This window comes from Mixophyes fleayi, chromosome 1 (genome assembly GCF_038048845.1).
Source record: "Mixophyes fleayi isolate aMixFle1 chromosome 1, aMixFle1.hap1, whole genome shotgun sequence".
In the NCBI taxonomy this organism is placed as follows: Eukaryota; Metazoa; Chordata; class Amphibia; order Anura; family Limnodynastidae; genus Mixophyes; species Mixophyes fleayi.
Window position 1 is genome coordinate 6,042,597 of NC_134402.1, and position 24,357 is coordinate 6,066,953.

Here is a 24,357-nt window from a genome sequence, read left to right on the forward strand (position 1 = left end):
TCTACCCCAATCCAGACAACAATTGTATAGCCATTTGTAGTGTATGTCAAGCCACAGTCAGTCGAGGGAGGGACCTTAACCATCTTGGAACCTCGTCCATGTTACGCCATTTCACTAGAGTTTATGGCAAAGTGTTGGGAAAAGCTGAAAGTTCTTCCAAAAAAAATACCAGCACTCCATCATCAGCTAGGACCCTCCGGTCACCAACATCCCGACGGCTACAAAATACACCCACCACACCATCCTCATCAATATCCTCAGTAGCGCTTGGAGTTAGCCCTGCATCCCACTTATTAAGGCTGGATGACTCCTGCACTATAATTGATTCCTCTGAAGAAAGCGTTAGTCCTGCTGCTGCTGTTGCTGCTGCTGGGGGTGAATCGTCAGCCCAGAGGCAGGTCAAGAAAATAAGCAGTCCTACATTTCAGCAATTAACTGTGAAACAATCACTTGCTAGGGGAAGCAAATATGACAGCAGTCACCCAGTCGCCAAGCGAGTCACAGACACCATGGCTGCCATGTTAGTGTTAGATCTGCGTCCAATATCCACAATAAACGCAGCTGGTTTTTCACAGTTAATTAAGGTTTTGTGTCCGCGTTACCAAATTCCATTGCGACACCATTTTTCCCATAAAGCTATTCCACAACTATACCAAAAAGTGTGTAAAAATGTAGAGATTGAACTGAAAAATGCCATTCTGCCCACTGTCCACTTAACCACAGATATGTGGACAAGTGGAAGTGGCCAAACCAAAGACTATATGACTGTGACAACCCACTGGGTTGGTCATTCACCTTCACCAGCAGGAACAGCAGCAGCATGTACACCACTACGTAACATTTCTCACAGGCAGGCCACTCTTTGTATTACTGGCTTCACTAACAGGCATACAGCTGACAATTTGTTACGCAAACTAAGAGATGTGATTGATACATGGCTTATACCACTTGGACTCTCCCCAGGATATGTGATTTCTGATAACGACAACAATATAGTGCGAACATTACAGACTGGTGATTTCCAGCACATTCCCTGTTTTGCTCACACCATCAATTTGGTGGTGCAGAGTTTCCTACGAAATAACCCTGAGGTGCAGGAGATGCTTTCGGTGGCCCGTAAAATTTCAGGCCATTTCAGGCATTCAGCCACAGCATGTAGGAGATTACAGCAGCTCCAAGAGCAGTTTAACTTGCCCTGCCACCAACTTAAGCAAGAGGTGGTAACTAGGTGGAATTCCACCCTGTACATGCTTCAGAGGATGGAGGAACAGCGCAAAGCCATCCAAGGATATTGCACAAGCCATGACATTGGGAAAGGAGGGGGGATGTATTTCAGTCTTGCACAGTGGAGAATCCTTTCAGTGCTGTGCAAGGTGCTGAAACCATTTGAAGTTGTGACGTGTGAAGTGAGTGCAGACTCTGCTAGTTTGAGCCAAGTCATTCCTTTAATAAGACTATTGGAAAAGCAGCTTGAGAAACTGAAGAAGGAGATGAAAGAAAGCAATTCCGCAAAGTATGTTGGCCTTGTCGATCAAGTACTTAATACGTTTCACAATGATCCTCGAGTTATTAAGATCTTGAACTCGGATCAGTACGTTTTGGCCACTGTGCTTTATCCAAGGTTTAAGACCTACATTGAGTCTTTACTTGTAAATGAGCGAGATGTGAACTTTTGCAAGGAGCTATTGCTCAGCAAGTTGGCCGCTGAACTGGGCCTTGGCTTGACGACGTGTCCTTCTTCACTTTCTCAAGCTGCTGCTGCTTGTAAAAAATTAAATTTCCCAAAAAGAAGCAGGGAAGACACAGGGGACAGACCAGAACAATTTAACATCTGGGCTGGTTTGAAGGATTTCTCAAAAAAATGTGTCACCTTGCCCATAACTCCATCCAATATGAGTATAAACATGCAAAGGATGGTGGAGGATTACTTTCAAGAGGTAAATTGATATGGAAATGTCAGACAGTCCCTTTCCTTACTGGGAGGAAAAGCAGGCCATTTGGAAACCCATTTACAAACTTGCTTTGCAATACCTAAGCTGCCCACCCTCCAGTGTGTACTCTGAACGAGTGTTCAGTACAGCCGGGAACTTAGTCAGTGATCGCTGTAGAAGGTTACTTCCAAAAAATGTGGAGAAAATGATGTTTATAAAAATGAACTACATCTTCCACGAGGAAGGCTATCACCGTCCAAGACATCCAAGCACTGACTGTTCTTTAATGGCGGATTCAAGCGGCTATGAATTGATAGTCTGTGATGATAATGTACACACTGATGAGGGTGAGGATGAAGATCCAGATGATGATGATAACATCTTTTTAAAACTTTCTATTTAAGTCTAGGGTGCAATCTACCCCCAAAGAGGAAAGGGACTTGTGGCATTTCCATATCACGTACCATCTTGAAAGGCTGCTGTTTTGGCAATTTCTCAGTGTGGGTAGGGTGTCATACACAGACTGACCACAAACTGTCTTTGTCCATTTCAAATAATATTGTACAGTCTATAACGGCTGATTTTTTTTGGTATTTTCTACAACTGGAAAGGGGCCTAGAGAGACAGAAAGCAAACTGCCTTTGTCCATTTCTTTACATATTTAACTTTAAGTGTAGGGTGTAATATACATCCAAAGACGATGGCTGCATTGCCAATATGCATAGATGGAGAGGAAGACAATCTGGTTTGTGTGTAGAATTAATGAAGGTCTACCTACCAGGAATTAAACTGTTTTTTTGATAATTTATTAGCTTTACAATTACATTACTTATCCAAGAAACAGGTGGAGCACTAAATTTGGTTATTTTATGCCCAAAAAACATTGATTTTCCAACAAAATAGCAAAACAAAACCAAACAAAACCAAAACCAAAACCAAAACACGAAGGTAATCCAGATCCAAAACCAAAAACAAAACCAAAACATGGGGGTCAGTGACCATCTCTAATATATATATATATACTGTATATATTTTATTTTGATAACCAATATATATGTGATTGATCATTGATAAGTACATAGATTTTGTAAAATCTCTACATATTTGTTGTGACATATGCACACTGAACACAATTACGATTCTCCTGTATTTTCACAATTTTTATGTCTTATGATAATTATTTGTTAAAGGAAGAGGTAAGAGGAGAGGTCCATCGAGTGGCCGCAAAGAGGTAAGAGGAAAGGTCCAGCGGCTGCAAAGAGGTAAGAAGAGAGGTCCAGTGTTAGCAGACAAAGAGGTAAGAGGAGAAGTCCAGTGGCATCAGAGGTAAAAGGAGAGGTAAGAGGAGGGGTCCAGACAAAAAGATAAGAGGAGAAGATAAAAAGCAAAAACACGTATATATACTAGAGATATTAGGGCTCAGTTTTCCGAGAACCAAGCCCACCCGAAGTTTGCCGATCCGAATAGCGAGCCGAGCCGGCTTGGTACTTTCGGGTGCTCTCGGAAGTGAAAACAAGGCGAAACGTCATCGTTTCGTCGACGGATCTCGTGAGTTTTTGATTCTATAAGTACCGCCCTCCACGGCGATCCAGCGCCATTTCACAGAGAGACACAAAAGGGGTAGCACGGTTCATGGCAGTCTTTAGTACAGTTGGGCAGCGTCATATCTAAAACAGAAAGAGGAGGGGTAGCAGTGTTCTTAAAAGTCTCCTGTGACATTCTACTGAGTTATAGCTCACACAGAAACAAGAGAGGCCCATTGCTCATACAGAAACAGGAGGGGTGCCAGAGTTCTTGCCACTCTCCAGTCTTCAGTAACATTGTTTTTGTCACTCTCCAGTCTCAGTGCCGTTTCTCATACAGAAACAGGGGTAACACTGTTTTTGTCACTCTCCAGTCTCAGTCATGATGATTCTAATCACTCTACGTCATGTGCTAAGCCTATTTTCAAGTGCCCAGTGCTTTTAAGTCTGGAAAACAAAAATGTAAAAAAAAAGCCTGTACCTGTTTAAAGAAAAAAAACCTCTCTAATAAAGGTGAAAGTTTACTATAGAAAAACATAAAATTGCCAACATGCAATTCTACCCAAAATATTAACAATCATAGCAGCATCAGCTAGCTCCCTTCTCTCAGCTAGATCACAGCACCTGCAATCTACACTGTCATCATCCTCACCCTCATCATCATCAGTGTATACATCTTCCTCACAGAATACTAATTCATCCCCGTAGGAATCCACCATTACATAAGTCTCTGTACTTTGATGTAATTGCCGGTAATGGTATTCCCAGTGGAAATTGTAGTTCATTTTACAACAGAACTGTCACAATTTTTGGCCAATTCTTTAGACCAGATAAAATGTCAAAATGTTGTGCTGACTCATCTGCATCACCACTGGGTATCTTGGGAAAGCTAAGTTATTTCCTAGCAACAGTTGCCAAAGAAACTGAGGGAGGATGAGTCATTGTGTCATGCACCACTTGAGCTGTCAGCTTGCTGACCAGGAGCTCATTGCATCTGTTGAGATCTGGGTCAATTGGAAAAAAGAGAAGACATAGCTCTTAAACCTAGGATCATGCACAGTTGCCAAAATGCACTGATCCGATTTCAAGATGTCTAACTCTCGTATCCTGGTGAAGCGAATAAAGTACTTGATTTACAAGTCCTACATAGTTAATGGAATTGCTTAGTTTCATCTCCTCCTTCAATTTCTCTATATGCTTTTCCAATGCTCTAATTAGGGGAATCACTTGACTCAAGCTAAGAGTGTCTGAACTCACTTCACAGGTGAATACTTAGAGTGGTTTCAGCACCTTGCACAGCACAGAAAGTATTCTCCACTGTGCTGGACTAAAGTACATTCCCCTCAAATTTTATTCTTTTTGCAGCAGCTGCAATCTCCTACATGCTGTTGCAGAATGCCGAAAATGACCCAAATTATTTAGGGACACAGCATATCACTGTCATTTTTTAAAAAGTTTTGCACCACCAATTTGATTGTGTGAGCAAAGGAAGGAGTGTGATGGAATTCTTCCCGCTGTAATGCTCTCATAATATTGGTGGCATTATCACAAATGACATAACCTCAGGAGAGTCCATGTGGGATAAGCAAAGTTGCAATGACATCCCTTAGTTTTTCAAACAGGTTGTCAGCGGTATGCCTCTTGGTGTAGCCGGTGATACACAAATGTAGGATACCACTTCGTATTTGCAACAGGATCAGGGGGATATTTGTGTAGCTGACGACGGCGCTAATGAGGATGTTGATGACAATGTTGTTTGTGTAAGTCCTGCACCAGTTGAAGCAGTTCTTGCCAGTGATAAGATGAAGCCCATTTTCATGCCTGGGCATAAGACCAAAAAACACACCTCTTATATGTGAAATTATTTTTACCCAATCCTGACAACAGTTGTCTAGACATTTGTAGTGTTTGTAAAGCCACACCGACAACACCTGGTTCTGTGACACCTGGTTAAATGTAGAGATGTTCACTGACCCCCGTGTTCTGGTTTTGGACCTGGATTAACTTTGTGTTTTGGTTTTGACAAAACCACCCTTGCATGTTTTGGTTTTGGATTTCTTTCCTAAAATCCCTATTTTGTTTTGCTAAAATCACATATTTTTGCTTTCCCCCCCCCCCTACATTATTAACCTCAATAACACTAATTTCAAGTCATATGTTTTAGGCAGCTGGCCCTAATCACCAACCGGGAAAAAAATGGTGAGAAGAGTCACCTAAAGAGATTGTAAATTGAGGCACTCCAGTCCCTTGAAAAGTATTTAAAAACAAATTTTATTGAAGATTTATTAAAAATAAATATGTCAGATAACATCACAGTCGGCGAATATTAAAATATAGGAGTGATGAAAATTAAAGATAAGTGATAGAAGTAATTAAAAATACCCTTCCGGGAAGCCGGTGGTCACAAAATTGTGACACTTATAATTTGCTGGGAATACTGCCCATAATTATGGACATTATATCAATGAGATTCAAAAATAACACAATTTATTGGGATTCAATTATATTCCCTATATTCATCGATACATAGTATATCTCATATAACCAGCAAATGTGTCCACTCTGAATTAGATGATTGTAGTGTAGGAATGCACTAGTAGGGTTTATAATTTATCAAAAACACTCAGGTATAGTAATCTGACATAGACATACAAAGGAACTTTAAATAAATGTATATATAGTTCCAAAACCTTGGTGCTCTAACCTAGTATCCTCTCATACTGTGTATAGAGGAGAGGGATTAACTAGGGCATGACCACAGAGGATTTCTTTCTAACACATATCTGCTACATAGGAAATTAAGTCAATTCAGCCTATGAAGATGTGGCTGATAAGGGTCTGACTAGCGATATGAGGAACCTCAATCCTCCTCTTGTTGTCAGACAGAATTACCCTGGTGCTATAGCCCTAAACAGAGCGCACTACTTGATTCAAAATTGTAACATTAGAACATTAGATAGAGTGTGACACGATCGCGGCTAACTCTGCTGACCGGCTTCACACTTCCGGGTGTGTGACGTCACGCGTCACACGTGGCCCGACGTACGTTTCGCCGTAATCGGCTTAGTCATGGCTATTCCCGCTTCCAATATTGTGAGAGCATTACAGCTGGGTGAAATCCAACACATTTCGCTGTTTTGTTCACACAATCTACTTGGTGGTACAGAGCTTTTTGAAAAATGACAGGGATGTGCAGGAGATGCTGTCTGTGGCCCGAAAAAATTCGGACATTCTCGGCATTTTGCAACAGCATGTAGGAAATTGGAGCAGCTGCAAGGCAATTTATTTTGCCGTGCCACCAACTGAAGCAAGAGGTGGTGACAAGGTGGAATTCAACACTTGCTTGTAAGGATGGAGGAACAGCGAGAAGCCATCCACGCTTTTTCCACAAGCCATGACATTGGGAAAGGAGGGGGAATATATTTTTGTCCAGCGCAGTGGAGAGTACTTACCGTATTGTGCAAGGTGCTGAAACGATTCTAAGTAGTCACCTGTGAACTGAGTTCAGACGCTGCTTGAGCAAAGTTATTCCCTTAATTAGACTTTGGAAAAGCACATTGAAAAATTGAAGGAGGAGATGAACCAAAGAAATTACGCTAAGTATGTTGGACTTGTAGATGAAGTACTTAAATTGCTTCTCCAGAATCGAAGAGTTATCAACTTCTGGAAATCGTATCACTACATTTTGGCGACTACGCTTGATCCTAGGTTTAAGAGCTATGTCTTCTCTTTATTTCTCACTGTCCCAGATCACAAGAGATGCAATGAGCTCCTGGTGAGCAAGTTGACAGCTGAAGTGATACCTGACATGATGGCACCCCCTCCTTCAGTTTCTCAGGCTACTGCTGCTAGGAAAAAACTAATCTTTTCTAAGAGACCCAAGGATGATGGTGATTATTCAGCAGAACATTTTGACATTTGTTCAGCTCAGTTAGCTCTGTTGTAAAATTAACTACAATTTTCCCGAGGAAGGCCTTTACTGGCATTTTGATCAAAGTACAGAGGCTACTGTAATGGTGTATTCCAGCCAGGATTAGTTAGTATTGAGTGATGATGATATACACACTGATGAGAGTGAGGATGATGACAATGTAGTTTGCAGGTGCTGGGATCTAGCTGAGAGAAGGAAGCTAGCTGTTGCTGGAATGCTTATAAATATTTGGGTAAAATGATATGTTGGAAATTTTATGTTTTTCTACAGTAAATTTTCACCTTTATTAAAGATGTGTTTTTTTCTTTAAAAAGGTAAAAACATTTGTTGTACATTTTTGCTTTTGACATTTATGTTACAGAGTCTTCTGTAATGGTGGTTTCCTGCAGGGTTGAAATAATATTGTGTGAGGATAATGTACACACTGATGAGGGTGAGGATGAGGCTGAAGATGATGACAACAACATCTTTTCACTGTAGAGTTCATTGACAGCACTGTTACCTTAGCTGCCTTAAGCCAATTGTTACCTTGTTTTGTGGAAGGCCCAAACACACCAAGCCCTTCAGCCACAAAAGTGACACTCCTTGTCTCTGACGTGTTTGGTTTGTTAAAGTGTGCATGTTCTTTTTAAGATCCATTATAAGGGTGGGTGGGAAGTTCCAAGGACAATTCCATCTTACACCACTTTTTCTTTCAGCTACTGCTGTGTGCTAATGTTACCTACATGTGCTATAAGTGCTGAATTTTGCTTTCAATCAGCCTTTCAATTGCTTCTCTCACGTACGTGTGACAACATACTTTGTTTTTCACTGGGTTCACCATCTCCAACTGTGTTATAGGAGTACTCTGGGTGACGGCGATCTCCTCGTCTTCATCATCCAAATCTTCGTTTGCAGGGGCTGGTGACCCACCCATTTGTTTTCTCAGGTCTCTTAGCTGTTCTTTAAACTGGACATATTTATCGCCCTGCCTCCGGGCCTCAGGACTCCTCTGTATTATTCTTCTGAAGTGCAGTGTATCTCTCATGTACAAGCTCTCTTAAATCTGGGATCTCATCTGGGATCTCATCCGGTGGGTCATGTTTTAATTTACGTACGGTCTCCTCAACTGTGTCTATGTATTGGTTTAAATCTCTGTTCAATGCAGTGTATTCCAACATGACGGATTCCATGCTGCCCACATGTTCAGTATCACAGTCTGTCTGTAGCAGATGTAATGCCACTCCAGTTGTAATATCCATTCCCGGAGGTAGGTATCCACAGAGGAGAAGGAGATTAAAGATGCAGCACGAGCAGACATGGTTTAATAATGTAGAGTTCATTGACGGCACTGTTGGGCTTAAGGCAGCTAAGCTATCTATTAGTAGCTTGTTTTGTGGGGGCCTAAACAAACCAAGCACTTCAGCCACAAAAGTGGCACTCCTTGTTGATGGAGTGCTTGCTTTGTAAAAATGGACATGTCTTTTTCAATATCTTACATAAGGGTGGTTGGGAGGGCCTAAGGACAATTCCATCTTGCACCACTTTTCTTCTCTGACACTGCTGTGTGGCAATGTTTCCTAGATGTGCTATGAACTGCTGTGTGTTTGTGTCATTGCTCTGTCGCTTAGCATCCAGCCAGGTCACTGAAGTATTTGTCCGAAAGTGGATAAAAATAATATTGTGACCTGTGAGGTGGTCAAAATTGACTGGAAATGACTTAAAATTTGTGTTATTGAGGTTAATAATAATGTAAGAACAAAAAAAGAACAAAATTATGTGATTTTAGCATATATTAGCTATTTTTCTAAAAAATACAGATCCAAAACCAAAACTAAAACATGCGAGGGCGGTTCTGACAAAACCAAAACACAAAATTAATCCAAATCCAAAACTAAAAGACGGTAGTCAGTGAACATCTCCAATATATACTTTATTTAGTGCCTGTGACTGGATCCCTATTAAATAACTTTTGGCATAAAGTTATTTAAAGCAAATAGCGCAGGGCATTTATATAAGTGCACGTGCACTTATTTTTGATATTGTGTATATTGTGAGATAGGAAATAGTTATTTCTGAGACCAGGGGAAGTAATTTGTCTCTTGTTTAACCTTGCTATAGGATATGCCTAATTCTGATGCATATATCTGACACAATGAGCCTGTGTTTACCAAGCCTTTGGTGTGTTGTGATTAGAGGAAGTGGCTTGTTGTGGGTCTTTTTGTTGTTCTGTGGAAATGTGTATTCGGCGACTGTCTGAAGTATTCATGCCAGTCAGACCTTTTGATTTGCTAGTGAGTCTCCTGCCTCTGAAATAAGTTTCAGGAAATCACAGCAAGGTTTTTAAGAATTTCATAGCTAAGTATAAATATTAGTGGCTTTGAAAAGCATGTAAATCCATGTTTGTGTAAATAAAATACAGCCTGATTCTAAAAATAGACTATTTCGGGACTGTATAAAAGATGAGCTGTGTGAGCATGTAATGTATCATTCTTATGTTCCATCTGACCTGACCACTGATACCTTTAATCAGTGGGACTGTCCTTGTCAGGACACTTGAGCAATAAACAGCATTCTGCTTCAAAGACCTGCTTGACAACTTCTTCAATATCACTGTAATCCTGTGACCTGCCGATTAGACCCTAAATCTAATCCGTGCTCCGGCTGAGGTTTGGACCCAAGCTTTTCCAGTACCACCGCTCTGCCTGCTACCTGCAGCTCTGGTCAGTGTGATAGGCCAGGGAGGATCCATCCACAGCATCCCGGATCCATAGTAAGAGGTCTAGCAGTGACAGTTACCCAGAAGGAACATGGGGCCTGATTCATCAAGGTACGCAAACTCATACGCATCTGCTAAATGGGACTTGAGCTACGTAAAACACCACATACCCAGCGCAAACAGAGCAGATACGGCACTCAAAGTCAACTCAATCTCAAACTCCAACGCGAATATAAGGCTTTGCGTCACTCAAAGTATGAAACATGAGTTTGCGTAACTTGATGAATCAGGCCCATGGTTCTGAGCGCCATAAAGGAGCTCAGTGGTGGCAGCATTATAAGCCCCTCCTTCTGTGGCAAGAGGGCGCATTTGGTGTAACGAAAGGGAACGGTGGTAAAGTAAGCCCAGCCGGTTCCCAGCAACAACAGACAGAGTGGCATAGGCGGTCCATCCTGTCACAATGCCAATCAATTATGCGGCACTGTTATCATTCACATCAGTACCTGCCTCATTGGAGCTTATGATCTAAATTCCGTACAACACACACAAACACTATGGTCTGTTTTTTCAGAAGCCAATTAACCTACCAGTTTGTTTTTGGATTGTGGGAGCAAACCAGAGCACCAGGAGGAAGACCATGCAATCAAGGGGAGCACATACAAACTACACACACATAGGGCCTGGTGTAATGGAAGCTATTTATTATTTATGCTCTATGAACTATGATAGGCAGCATTATGTGTTGCAGATAAAGCTGAGTTGCATAATGTTGTATCGCAGGTATTTGCTAACATTTACCTTGTTTGCGATGCAATGCGTCCTATCACTGCTGCGATGGTGCTACGAAATCCTCCCTACTTCCTGATGATCATCTGCACATGTGCTGGTAAAATATCCGGTCATGTGCAGTTCAATGTATGCAAAAGTCTGTAGTGGTATCTGCAAGATCGGGTGCCTAATGCCACCCTGAAATGGCAGAACGTTAAGCTTAGTTGACAAAAGCAAAGTTTTGTAAATTGGATAGATTTGCAGTCCCCATATTAATATATGGGATCTACATTCAACAGCATTATATGGGTTATGGCAGGAGAAATCCATGACTTTTTCTGCATTGAACCAACATAAATAATGGGATGAGATGTGATGTGATGAAACTGCAGTTTTCTCTGTTTGTACGATTCATTGCACATTTTTTAAATTGACCCCTATGTATTCTGTCTGTTTAGTAAACAGTGCAGAGATCAGTTACTGAGATCACAGTATAACCCACAATTCCCTATAACAGTCTAATGCTAAAATATCCTTATTGCTACCTAAACCCCCTACTGACTATTATGGTCTAGGCTTGTTCTTGTACAAGGCAATAACCATGACGTGACTTCCAAAGCCTTGTGTCTTATATATAGTCGCAAGATCAGGTTCGAGGTGCCTTAGTTTGGGTAAACGGCAGCACTTTCCATGCAGCAGCCATTTAATAGCACACCAGGCAGGGCCAGATTAAGAGAATAGAGGCCCCTGGGCTAAGGGGTCCTTCATTCCCCCGTGAGGCCCCCAATGTGAGCCGCCCACTGCCGTGAGCCCCCCTCCCATCGCTTACCTTCCACTGCAGTCCTCCTTCCACGGCGTCCTGTAAGCTCCTTACTGAGGAGATCTTGCGAGAGTGCGTGATCTCCTCAGTAAGCAGATTACTGAGCGCTGGGGACGATTGACTGCAGTGACAGTGCTCAGCAGCATTGATCGGCCGGGGCGCCTCTGCCCCCGGACCGATCAATAATGCTGCTGAGGCCTTTGAAGGGCCCCTTGGATGCCCGAGGCCCCTGGGCTGTAGCCCAGTTAGACCTTGGGTTAATCCGACCCTCACACCAGCCCAGTGCCTCAGTACAAGTAGCCGCAGCTAGCTTCAATTAGCAGCCTAAAAATAAACAAAACATAACATAAATCCTAGCCTGCCTGGCAGTAACTAACATAATAAAGAATTCTCTCTCTAAGGTGGAAGGACCTAGAGTCCCACACACACAAAATAATAGAACTTACTCACAGCCTTTTAACTATACCTCAAAGGTGCAATTTTCTAATCAGCCAGCAAGTGTCTGGGAAGCTGGAAGACCTGAAATGAGCCTAATGACTGGAGCCCTACAGTGGCTCTTCCTGCAGCCGACGGGATATTTGGGAAGCGCTTTCACCAAACACAAACAATTTCCCTGGAGATTTAGAACACATAGGACAGAAGAACTGGGACATATATAACTCCCGCCAATCAGTTCCCCAGTGCTTTTGTCACAATATGTATATACATATTATACAGGGTGGTTATAAAGTGCTTGTGCAACGTTAAACTTTAATAGCTTTGGATGTACATCTGATAGAAACATACTGTAAACTACATGTGAAACGTGAAATTCATAACATTTTATGGGGGAGATTGAATTCAGTGCGATGTGTCTCAGGTACAGTCCACGGAGACAGATTGCGCTAATGTTGAGGCTGAAAATTCTAAAGGTGCGAGGAAAATTGAGCTGAGATTCCTCACTGTAATTGCCATCAATGTGCACAGCCGGATATCACGGTGATGTCCGGCGGCACATGGCAGTCAACTGCACAACCCCCTATGAACTAGTGTTTTTAATTTTGGTCTAATTAAATTATAATTCTTTTCAGGTTCTTCAGCTGATTCAAAATGCCGCCAGTAGAAGAAAAGGGCAACTGTATGTTGTGAAAAATATGATTTTATTTTAAATTTGTGTGGAAGGTTAAAAAAGTCAGACTGTACGGCTTTCATAATCTGTACGTCCAAAGTTATTAAAGTTTAAATTTGCAAAAGCACTTAAAATAGCCATTATATATAATTTGATATATCTCAATTATTATAGTACATACACACATCATCTTCATTTTGAATTCTGTAACAAAAAAATACCCAGCAGTGTTGATGTACTCACCAGGCATGATGACAGTGAAGTTCTTACTATGAGCCCTGGGTACGTCATCTTCATGGGATCGATCGGTAATGGTAAAAGTCTGACCATCCAACAATGACCAATTCTTCAGTATAACTGTACATTTTTCTTGGGAGAACATCAGACGATCCTGGTAACCGTTTAGGCCTTGTAGTTTACCATGACATGTCCCAATCTGCCGACCCTCAGTGTAAACGTCAAATAGGATGGAATTACATAACTCCTTCATGTACATGTGGAAATCAGAGCCGACCATAGAGCTGATTCCCTGACCGACCACTTCTGAGTGTGTAAAGGGAAGACAAAAAATATGGCGGTTACAAGAGACCATTCTTGTATTCTAGGTTGTACTGACTTGTACATTGTTACATCATGGAAAGTAATTCTGTTTAAAGTCACGTACACAGAATTATCCATCCATACTCTTACATTTCTATATCTGTATTTCAAGCTACACACATCTGATGCAACTTCTAGCGTATAGTTACATCCAGTACAAAAACTAGGCTGTGATAATCATATAAAATTGCATCAGGTCTATCAGGTGTATCATAGAGATGTGTATAAAGCATAAATGTGGAGTGTGGCTGTCCTGCGTCTCTACGCTCCATTGTACTGTGATGAAACGTGAACATCCCCAATCTGTCTTTGCAAGAACGAGACGGATAAGAGCCGCTCAACTACAAATACGGGGGACATTTATGCACATGCTAAGTGTGACAATTTTACACAATGCCCATTTTTACATGGCACAAATAGACTTTTATCCAACTCTAAATCAGGTCCTTAGTATAAATCCATTTAAAGAGGGGCAGATTGGCCATAAGGCTCACCTGGAGATTTCCCCAGAAGACCACAACCTCTATGACATCATGGGGCCATCTGAGAAAAGTTTTTACTTATTTTTTCCATTATACTCCCCCATGTTTCATTTATTTGCTAACTAATTTGGGGGAGGGGACCGACCCTGATATTTGTGTCCATCGTTGTGACTGGTCCCTCTCCAGGGACAGCCACTGTATTAATGTCCTACACCTGACAGATCAAATCTTTCCCCTGACAGGCTCAACTCCCTATCTGTCAGCCTAGGACAGGATGCCTATGTTGTCAGACAGGGTACATAGCTACTCCTGGCTGATGGTCTGACTAGCTCACCTTTTTACCATTGTTTCTCCTCTTACCCCCCCTTCACATGGTCCTGCTCCCCTCTATCCTTCATCACACCTGGGGTTGGTGCAGAGGTCCTAAGAATTCAAGTGTGTGCATTGTAGATTATTGTCATGGTGATGGTGGAGTATTAATGTAATGTGGGGGAAATTAGAAATAACACTTTTGATCTTGGTGCGCTAGTTCTGCATCATAAACTTCTGTTGTGTTGTCTGGTGATTTTTATCAAATAAGTGAGTTCCATGGGAAGTGAAAACAACAAAATAGATTAAAGGAAAACATTTTTATAATTAGTTAGAAAATATAATAGTGACTGAAATAAGAGAGATAAGTAATCACGAGTTGTCGGATGTTATAAATGCGTTTCACCGGTGTCTCTGTACTCTTCAGTGGGCAAATGGAGGTCAGAAAGATTTGTGAAACAATAATTTCTCCTACTTATATATCTGCAGACACATAGGGCTAGATTTACTAAGCTGCGGGTTTGAAAAAGTGGGGATGTTGCCTATAGCAACCAATCAGATCATAGCTATCATTTTGTAGAAGGTACTAAATAAATGAAAGCTAGAATCTGATTGGTTGCTATAGGCAACATCCCCACTTTTTCAAACCCGCAGCTTAGTAAATCTAGCCCCTGGTGATTTATACATTATTTGTTTCAGATTGCCTCACTAGCTTTTCTTTTGTTCTCACATACACAGTGGTCTTAATTGTCCTGGCTGTACTTTCTCTAATGATTTTATTCACTTGTACACATTTCATTAATTTTAAGGAGCGCACCTTGGTTTTACTGATTCTAATATGTTTTTTGGGAGTCAGACTCCTCCCTTCATAGGTTGCTTTAGACTTTGAAAATGGAGACTCAGGAAGGTTTTAAATGTAACATCCTGATTACACTTGTTGCTAAACTTGCTAGAGTCTCACCAACAGGAGATGCTCTGACACGGCTGGTGAGCTTATCCCAATGTAGCTATATTGTGCACAAAATTCTCCTACTGTTTGAGCTCTGGACTAACTTTTTTTATGTTTCATTTCTTGTAACCTTTTTACCCAATTTCACTTATTTGAGGACTCTCACCAGACAGCACTACAGAGAATCACCTCACTGGATCGGTTTTCCAAGATCAAATGCAATAACAAATTTTCGGTTCCATGCAACATCATCATCATCATTTATTTATATAGCGCCAACATATTCCGTAGCGCTTTGCATAGTTTACTCTTTTTGACCAGTTACAAGTGACAGCTACAAGTTCAGTGTCAGATTACTGAATGAGCTGGGAGACAGGGCTTTATGCACAGGAGATAGGTTAATAAATGGCATCTAACACTGCAAGAGTCCTCATTTAATCTCTTCTGTGCAAGAACTCTGCACGATCCACCCTTCTGCAGGCGTAAGCAGGGCCCCTTACTCTGCCACAACATGTACAAAGGAACTAGCACCACCAAAATGAATGATTTTTTGTTTAATCTGCATTCATTTATCCTCAAATGATTACATGTACTGGAAGTAACATCTCAAAAAAATGATCTACGTGACAAAAAGCCCCAAAAATATGTTGCCTGAAACTCCCCTTTCTCCCAACAAACTTCAGCAAGGTAAGACCTGTCCCGAGTAAGGTAGAGAAGTACAATTCTTGTATCACAAAAAAACATTACGAGGAAGTGGGTGGGGCTTTGATCAAAAGCGAGTGGGGTTGGGCTATTTAGGGCACCTCTATGGCAATAGCCACACCCTCGCCAGTGGGATGGGGGGGGAGGGGCATGAAATGGACACTACAGAGTCCCATATATGCAAAAGCTGATCCTGGGAGTATATACGAATTTTGGGTGTTTTTGGGGTACATATCAATTATATGGCACCAATTCACTCCACCCTACCTGTCATTCACTGGAAAAGTATTTGGTTATGTTGAGCAATTGGTTTTTACATAATTCCAACTACATTCTGTGTACAATTTTTTTTATTTTGAGAATTTGGGCACCACTATCAGCTCCACTCACTTCAGTAACCCCCAAGACCCATCTTTTTGCTTAAACACTATCCCAGCAGTAAATACTGCTGAGGAGATCTGTGATCGTGAACTCCCATTGTGTCTCCCAGAACCCTGCAGCAGCTCTGGGGTGAATACAACTAATGGCACTTCTTACCTAAACAGATGGGGGTATTTGGTTAGCAGTACCAGATCCCTCCCCACTCACCCTCAAGATAAATTAATCCTTCTCCGTCCTGGAAAGACAGGTGCATGGAGTCTCCCAATAGGGCTCAAAGCACTTTACAGTCTTGCAGAGGGTGAGCCAGCCATCTTGTGTGTGCTCAGCTGCTATTCTATAGAATCATTCACACCAGTTACTGCCCCAATGGATCTTACAGTCTAAATTCCCTAAGACACAGTTGTTTGGGGTGTGGTTTTTTTCTATGCTTAAGGTATGTGGACCTTCCCAAACAACGTCAGTTACTCAAGAATGAGGAAGTAGCAAGGAATATAAACAGCTTCTACAAATTCCGTCTGGCTGCCCATTTCTTCCTGTAGCTATGGAGCACCAGATACGGTGACCAGGACACTGCACTATGGATATATCAAGGGGTTTATCTCACAGCTGGTGTAAGAAAACTACAAGTCTGGATCTCACTTCAGCTGACCATCTGGATACTACATTGTGCCTTCTGCTGACATCTAGATACTACACTGTGCCGCCTTCTTCTGATCATCTAGAAACTACATTGTGTCTCCTTCTGCTGACATCTAGATTCTACACTGTGCCGCCTTCTGCTGACCATCTAGATACTACACTGTGCCACCTTGTGCTGACCATCTAGATACTACACTGTGCCGCCTTCTGCTGACCATCTGGATACTACCCTGTTTCTTCTTGTGCTAGATAACTGACCTGGAGGTCAACACTTATTTTCCAGAATCTTTACCTTCCATCAATTTTGCTTACTCTTTTAACTATTGGCTGGGAGACACTCAGATGTCCCACAGAGGGCCTCATTCTCATACCACAAAAGCCACGCCCCTGGACTTTCATCTAGATTTCTGCAAAAGTGCATAGATTTGTGAAGCAAAACTGCGACGAGTGCGTAGAAGCAGAACATTGCGGTGGCTGATGGGAGGTATTGAGTGGAATGAGGACGTCCTCACTAAGTAGGGTGTAGGTGCACTAGTGCAAATAGTATATTTAATTTTATGGAGTGAGATTATGAAGAAATAAACAGTGGACAGGGAGCAATTTTTAATGGCGTTCTTTGCTATGTGGAGGGGCATACAGACATACTTGGACTTTTGCACCAGCACAGGCAGAGACCAGGCCTTCTCCTGTACTTTTAGTGGAATGTATCTTGTACCTTTCAGATGTATTCTGTAGAGAAACACATTTATAGAAGCACTTTGCCCCGTGTAGAATACAGCTTCACTCACATAAAAGTGCAACATGCAATACCCATGTCCCCTCACTCTCTGGACACATGTAATATTGACCGTCCCGGTGTCCCCTCTCTCTCAGGACACATGTAATACAGACAGTCCCGGTGTCCCCTCACTCTCAGTACACATGTAATACAGACAGTCCCGGTGTCCCCTCACTCTCTGGACACATGTAATACTGACCGTCCCGGTGTCCCCTCTCTCTCAGGACACATGTAATACAGACAGTCACGGTGTCCCCTCACTCTCTGGACACATGTAATACTGACAGTCCAGATGTCCCCTCACTCTCAGGAAAGACGTAATACAGACAGTATGTCCCCTGATTCTCTGGACACATGTAATATACACACACAGAGTCCCTGTGTCCTCTCACTTTGAGGACACACGTAATAGAGACAGTTACGTTTACACATATGCACTGTGCACCTTTTCTGATAATTCTGCCTTTGCATACCCATAGACTCAGTTATAGTTTATGGTGGTTTCTAGCAGGATCGGGCAGTAGACTGCACCTTGAAATGTGCATTTGAAATGATTAAATTCTGTTAGTTTCTTGTACAGCAGTCTGTCCTGTGGACAAAACATTGTCATGGATCGACCACTAGATGGCGACAGAAGGTAATGTCAACAGGCTTTCCTTTTCTGTGCACCTTTCAAACACCTATGTTGTATTGCTGGAACCATGCGATGATTGTGGTCGTTATATCACATTCATTAGGGAACACAGTACCCAGACATGACCGGACTTGTCACCAGCTCCCCTGTTTCAGTGCACGTCTCATGGGCGCCCACATATACGCTATACATGCATAGGCAATAGATATACATGAAGGGCCTGATTCTTTGAAGAAAGTAAAGTAAAATAAATGATTAACTTTGCACCTTGGCAAAACCATGTTGCATTGGAGGGGGAGGTAAATTTAAAATGTGGGAACAGATTTATAGTTGGGGTAGGACATGTCCTAAATCAACTTTAAATTTCAGTGTAAAAAATAAATCTATCAAGTATTTGTGTGCTACATGAAAACACGGCCAGTATTTAACTTGTGTGCAAAACAATAAACTAATGTGCACCCCTTGCATTGTAACATGGTTTTGTCCAGCAGAAAACATACTAATTTTTTTGTATTACTTTCCTTAATGATTCAGGCCCGAAATGTATACAATTTATTTACTATTATTATTATTATTATTATAAACTTTTATTTATGCAGCATATTCCGTAGTGCTTTAAAATTGGGAACAACATAGTAATAAAACAAGACTGATTATAACAGAGGGGTAACATTGAAATATGGGCATAGTATCCCTGACCTTTGGGGCATTGATTTGCCGTAATGCCCCCCCCCCTTTTAATTTGAGTGTTAGGTTTTCAATAAACGCTACAAGGTATTATGTGACTTTGAGGAGTGATGTCAGTTTGTAGGGGGGGGAGTAGCTGTTTATAGGGGGCAGGAAGCTCTATGGTCGTGTATCACAAGACTAGTGATAGGAGAAAAGAGAGGGTCAATGTATGCAATGGGGATGATATTGAAAATAATCAGAAGCAGCAAAATGTGACTCCAATCCTTCACCTTATATTTACATGCACCGTAGCTGCTTCAAAATGATGAAACGTCACCGCATGAACAAAAAGGAAATAAGTGAAATGTGTGAATCAAATTATTACAACTGAGTCATAGAAGTGAGAAGAGAAGGTGATATAACTACAATATAATAGTATAATAAGGATGCTCTCACCTGACACTGCGTCCAGCAGGAATAAGACCAGCAATATCTCCATGTTACAGTATGAGTGTGTTCACCTGACTGTCTGGGCCCATCTGATGAAATGTTGTCTCTGCGGTACAATATGTGTCTATTGAGAGGATAAGAGGTTGTCTCTCAGTTACAGTGAGGGTGAATCTCTAAGAGCGACCTTAGTAGTTTAACTTCTTTTCTATTGAGAAAGTTTGTTAGATTCCTGTGTTTGCCATTCATACTACAGCACTGTGTCTGCAGTCAGCGAATGTATCATCTCTGGGCTCTGAGCCAAATTCTTAGTAACTGGGTGTGTGATGGGGAAAGCCTATTTATTTAATTTTTTTGAATCACTTGGCTTTTATTGAGATTTTTTTTTTAACCTACAGCACAGACTACAAAAGGTAAAACGAAACTAACCCAGTACATTTACGAGCTAGTACTACTTCGACCTACAAACACTAACCACTAAGCCTCAGGTATCTATGTTCCTATAAGATAGTGATGTAACAGAGCAAGTACGCAATGAACAGACATATATAAACATTTTGAGATAAAAAGTGCTTAGTAACCGATTTTTAAAGAGGTTGTTACTTATATCCACAGTGACCGGACTCAGGTCAACAACTTGGGGGACGGATGTACAAGATCGGGCCATCTAGGGGTCCAAATCCAGACTGAGCCAGAGAGACTAGTCAATAGACTGGTGATGTTCTGGAGCACCAGTGGGTATCCTGTATCTGGAAGTATATCAGCGAGATCTGATGATATTTATGATTGGCATGTCTATTGGTGCACATGTATCGCTCACCAGAGTTCGCCACTTTTGTAAGTCGGGTGGGTTCCACGACAAGCCTGGAGCAATGGTGACCTTCACCAGTGTCAGGAGGACAAAAATGTATCTGAAAATTGTTTTGTTACCGGGATCCTCTAAGGATGTGCCAGAAGATAGAGCATAGGGGAGAGAAAGGGGGCGCCAGGGACAGCAGCATTGTGGAAGCCAATTTACAATGGATAAATGCTCCTATTGCGATCTCCATCATGGCAATAGCAGATTCTGTTCGTAAGAAAATAATAACTTTGTTATTTAAATAAAGCATTTTTCTTATTTTAAATTTAAGATTTGTCTACAGCATTTTCTTTGAAACTATTTTTATTTTCTATGGAAAGAGTAACTGGATGCATAAACCACATAAGCCCATCCTACTATCAAACCTTCATTGATAAATTTAGGTGAGAAAACATTTATTTAAATAAAGCATTTTTTTCTATTGTGAGTGTTTCCAAAATAAAATTTTAAAAATAAAAAAATATTTTCTACTCTCTCTCTCTCTATATATATAATGGGAGATAAAACTCTGTATGATAATGTTTGTGTGGTACTATACCTTACTTAGGGCCAACTTATGATGTAGCAGCGATAAATAAATCGCTTATCGCTGCTGTTTATCAAACATATTGCAGAGGAAGCTGAGCAGTACTGGGTCGGAGCGGTAAGGGTTAATTTACCGCATCACCGGTCCATACTCTGGGGCAGCGGGCTTGTGGATGCGCACTGGATCTGAAAGCCCAGGTTTGTCCAAAGTATATAAATACTTGATAAGTAGATTAAAGAAAAATCTTTGAAACATTTTAAACACTGAAGACATGATTTATTGCCTTGTACTGCCGCCATGCACGCAGAGGCGAAATATTGGTGTCATATCATTTATATTATATTATTACATTATAACTACATTACATTATTTAGCAGCACAATTATACCTCTGCCGTGTACAAGTCTGCACCCCAGAGTTCTAAACACCGGAAGGTGGGAGAGCGCCCTGATGTGTTTGTACATATAGGAGCGATGTGTTGTCTCTACTGCTCCTATGAACATATCCACCGACATTTTGTTATTACCCCTGACTCCAGATCACAAAGTGTGTGTGTTATGGTGGATCACATTTAGGTTAGTTATTGCACAGGCAGCATTACTGTAATATAATACCTGCCTGCAATGCTGGCTTCATGATCTGTGTGAGTCATATCCTTCCTGTCAGCATGACATCAGCAAAATTATTGGAATTGTTAGCATTTGTTTTCAAACAAGGCCGATGTGTTTCTTTGTCTTTTGACAACTGCATGAATAAAGGACAGAAAAGAGCATGTTCCATACAAGACATATTCTTAGTATGTGGTCGCTCTGTTGAATTCTGCAATAACATTGTGTATTGCATCAGAAAATAGTCTCACACTTATTACTGTTGCTCAGGTCAGAGTCCTTGATTGGATCTTGTGCTACATATCTTATACTTATCACTATTGACTCTCTTATATTTACTAACATTATTATTTTATTATTATTAATTTTTATTTATAGGGCACCACTAGATGTCCATATCGTCATACAGGGACAAACGAAATTACAATACGAGGTGAGACAGCACAGTACAGTAAACAATAAGCACAGTAACTTAGTGAGCTCAAAGCACAGCTAGGGGCGGCGGAGGGGAGAGGGGAAGGTCCGCATTCGACGGAGCCCAAGAAGGAGGGTACGGATGACAGGGAGATCCCCAGAGGGGAGAGGAGGGAGCGAAAGGGGAGAGGAGAAGGGCTAGGTAGCTGTAGAGCAGAGTTAAAAGTGGTGAAGACAGGAGGAGAGATGACCCTGCTCAAAGGAGCGTACAATCTAAGGGGAGGGGTAGACAGACAGAGAGACACGGGGGAGAGAGGGAGAGAAGGAGGAACGGAGGATAAGGATAAGGGAAGGGGAATGAAGGGGAAGAGGCAGAAGATCAGGTAGGAAGTTAAGTGGGAGACTGGAAGGCTTTAAGAAAAAGGTGGGTTTTTAAAGCCCGTTTGAAACTGGACAGAATAGGGGAAGTTCTGATGGAGGGAGGGAGCTTGTTCCAGTGGAGGGGGGCAGCGCGGCGATGTCTTGGATACGCGCATGGGAGGAGGTGATCAGGGGGGAAGAGAGGCGACGGTCATTGGCTGATCGGAGAGGGCGGGATGGAGCATGAATAGAGAGGAGGGTGGAGATGTAGGGTACAGTGGAGTTGGCGAGGGCCTTGTATGTAAGAATTAGAAGCTTGAAGAGGATTCTGTAGGGGAAGGGGAGCCAGTGAAGGGATTGGTAGAGGGGGGAAACAGAAGAGGAGCGGCGAGAGAGGAAAATAAGCCTAGCGGCTGCGTTAAGTACAGATCGAAGGGGAGCGAGATGAGAGTGGGGGAGGCCAGTTAGGAGGAGGTTGCAGTAGTCCAAGCGGGAGATGATCAGAGAGTGGATAAGGCATTTGGTGGCATCTTGGGAGAGGAAGGGCCGGATGGGGGCGATGTTACGCAGCTGGAAGCGGCAGTATTTAGCAAGAGAGAGAATGTGGGGGCCGAAGGAGAGAGAGGAGTCGAGGATGACACTGAGGCAGCGAAGTTGGGGGACAGGGGAGATAGAGGTGTTGTCGACAGTGATAGAGAGGTCAGAAGGGGGCGAGGTGTGAGGGGGAGGAAAGACTATGAGTTCAGTTTTGTCGAGGGACAAAAGGCACCACTGTGTTGTAACCATAGCAACCATCCAGATATTACGTGTCATCAGTTTGTGTATATGACCCCTGCAGATAAAGTCTGCCCTTATTAAGTGGGAAAATATATCATAGCTCCCAACATTTAGAATCTCAAAAGCAGGACAAAATAAGCCCCACCCCTGTTCTGGCGAACTCTATCCACAAACAGACATATTGGAACAAAACTTCACCCACTTTTCCATGAAGCCCCACCCCCTTTTTAGCCCGCAAATCGGAAAGTCCATCAAAATCTAGACAGTTAGGAGGTATGAGAATATGGTAGTGTTCTCCCTTTAATAATTAGACGGAGTCTACTTTTTAAAGTGTGAGAAGTCGTATCGCTATTGAAAAAAGTGGTGTTTTTGCTGGAGATGGTGCTCGTTCTATCTGTGAAAGTCACCCGGTTGGTAATAGCTTTCACTGGGTATCTCTGGTTATAGTTTTCACCAGGTCCCTCTGGTGATGGCTTCTTCATGCAAAGCACAGAGAGGCTTATCTAACAAGGACATTGGTGATACAAGTACCACACTGTCGTCCTACTGCTATCGCCATCTCAAGATGGCGATATCAGCGGCTCAGTACAGGAAAGAATTTATTATTTTAAAAATGCATTTTTCCTCATTTAAATATATGAAAATCATATTTTGAAAAATATTTTTTTATATTTTTTGAAAATATATTCCTATTTTTTTTAAGTGACTGTGGAAGCCGGTACACGCATGTGCGTACACCTCCAACCTGGCCCGATGGAGCAGTATGTTCAGCCTATGCTGACAGTCAGTATCTCCAGGGGACTGGGTATCCCTCAGCTGCTCTGGCAAAACTTTAATAGTAAATTGCTGTATATCAAGAGTCTCTATCTGCACCTGGTATTTACATGAAGAAAGATGATCGTGATTTCAGAAATAGCACAATATGTTATTACACATAGAAACTGATGACATGTAATATCTGGATGGTTGCTACAGTTACAGCACATTGATGCTATTTGTTCCATGTTAGTACATATAAGAGAATGCATAGTGATAAATGTGAGATATGTAGCACATGATCTAATCAAGAGGTCTCTGACCTGAGCAACAGTAATACATTTGCTATATACAATGTTATTATATAATTAAATCATACTTGCTGAATCTCCCAGAATGTCTGGGATACTGCACAATTCCGAGGAGTTCTCCCAGACTCCCAGGAGAGCAGATCACCCTCCTGGATCTCACCCACTTCACTAACCGTGATCATGTGAATCTCGTCATCACACCCACTTATATTTACCATTTGGACCACCCCTCTCCTGAGGCAAGCACAAATTAAATAAGGAACTACTAGTCGGTTCTCAAATCTTATATGGAACTTACTGCTATATATAATGTATTCATTGTATTGTATGTATTCATACAGCCAGGGTGGTAAGACCTCTGCAGGTCTTTCTGGTCG

The 24,357-nt window shown here is 41.8% G+C and overlaps 1 protein-coding gene and 1 long non-coding RNA gene across 6 annotated transcripts in view; one reads left to right on the forward strand and one right to left on the reverse strand.

Annotated features, from left to right (window-relative positions):
• The window catches only part of LOC142101436 (uncharacterized), a 163,266-nt gene that overhangs the window by 130,481 nt on the left and 8,428 nt on the right, over positions 1-24,357 (reverse strand). For 2 of the 5 annotated variants that reach the window (XM_075186132.1, XM_075185918.1), the window contains exon 2: positions 13,023-13,322. In XM_075186132.1, the coding sequence (XP_075042233.1) occupies positions 13,023-13,322 (300 nt within the window). Of the gene's footprint in view, positions 1-13,022; positions 13,323-19,378; positions 19,691-24,357 lie in introns of those variants that run through there. The other 3 variants (XM_075186066.1, XM_075186022.1, XM_075185988.1) reach the window with 3 other exon arrangements.
• Positions 16,686-20,498, forward strand: LOC142101788 (uncharacterized). Its single transcript, XR_012679151.1, has 2 exons — positions 16,686-19,857; positions 19,985-20,498. It is a non-coding gene; the product is annotated as an uncharacterized LOC142101788 (long non-coding RNA).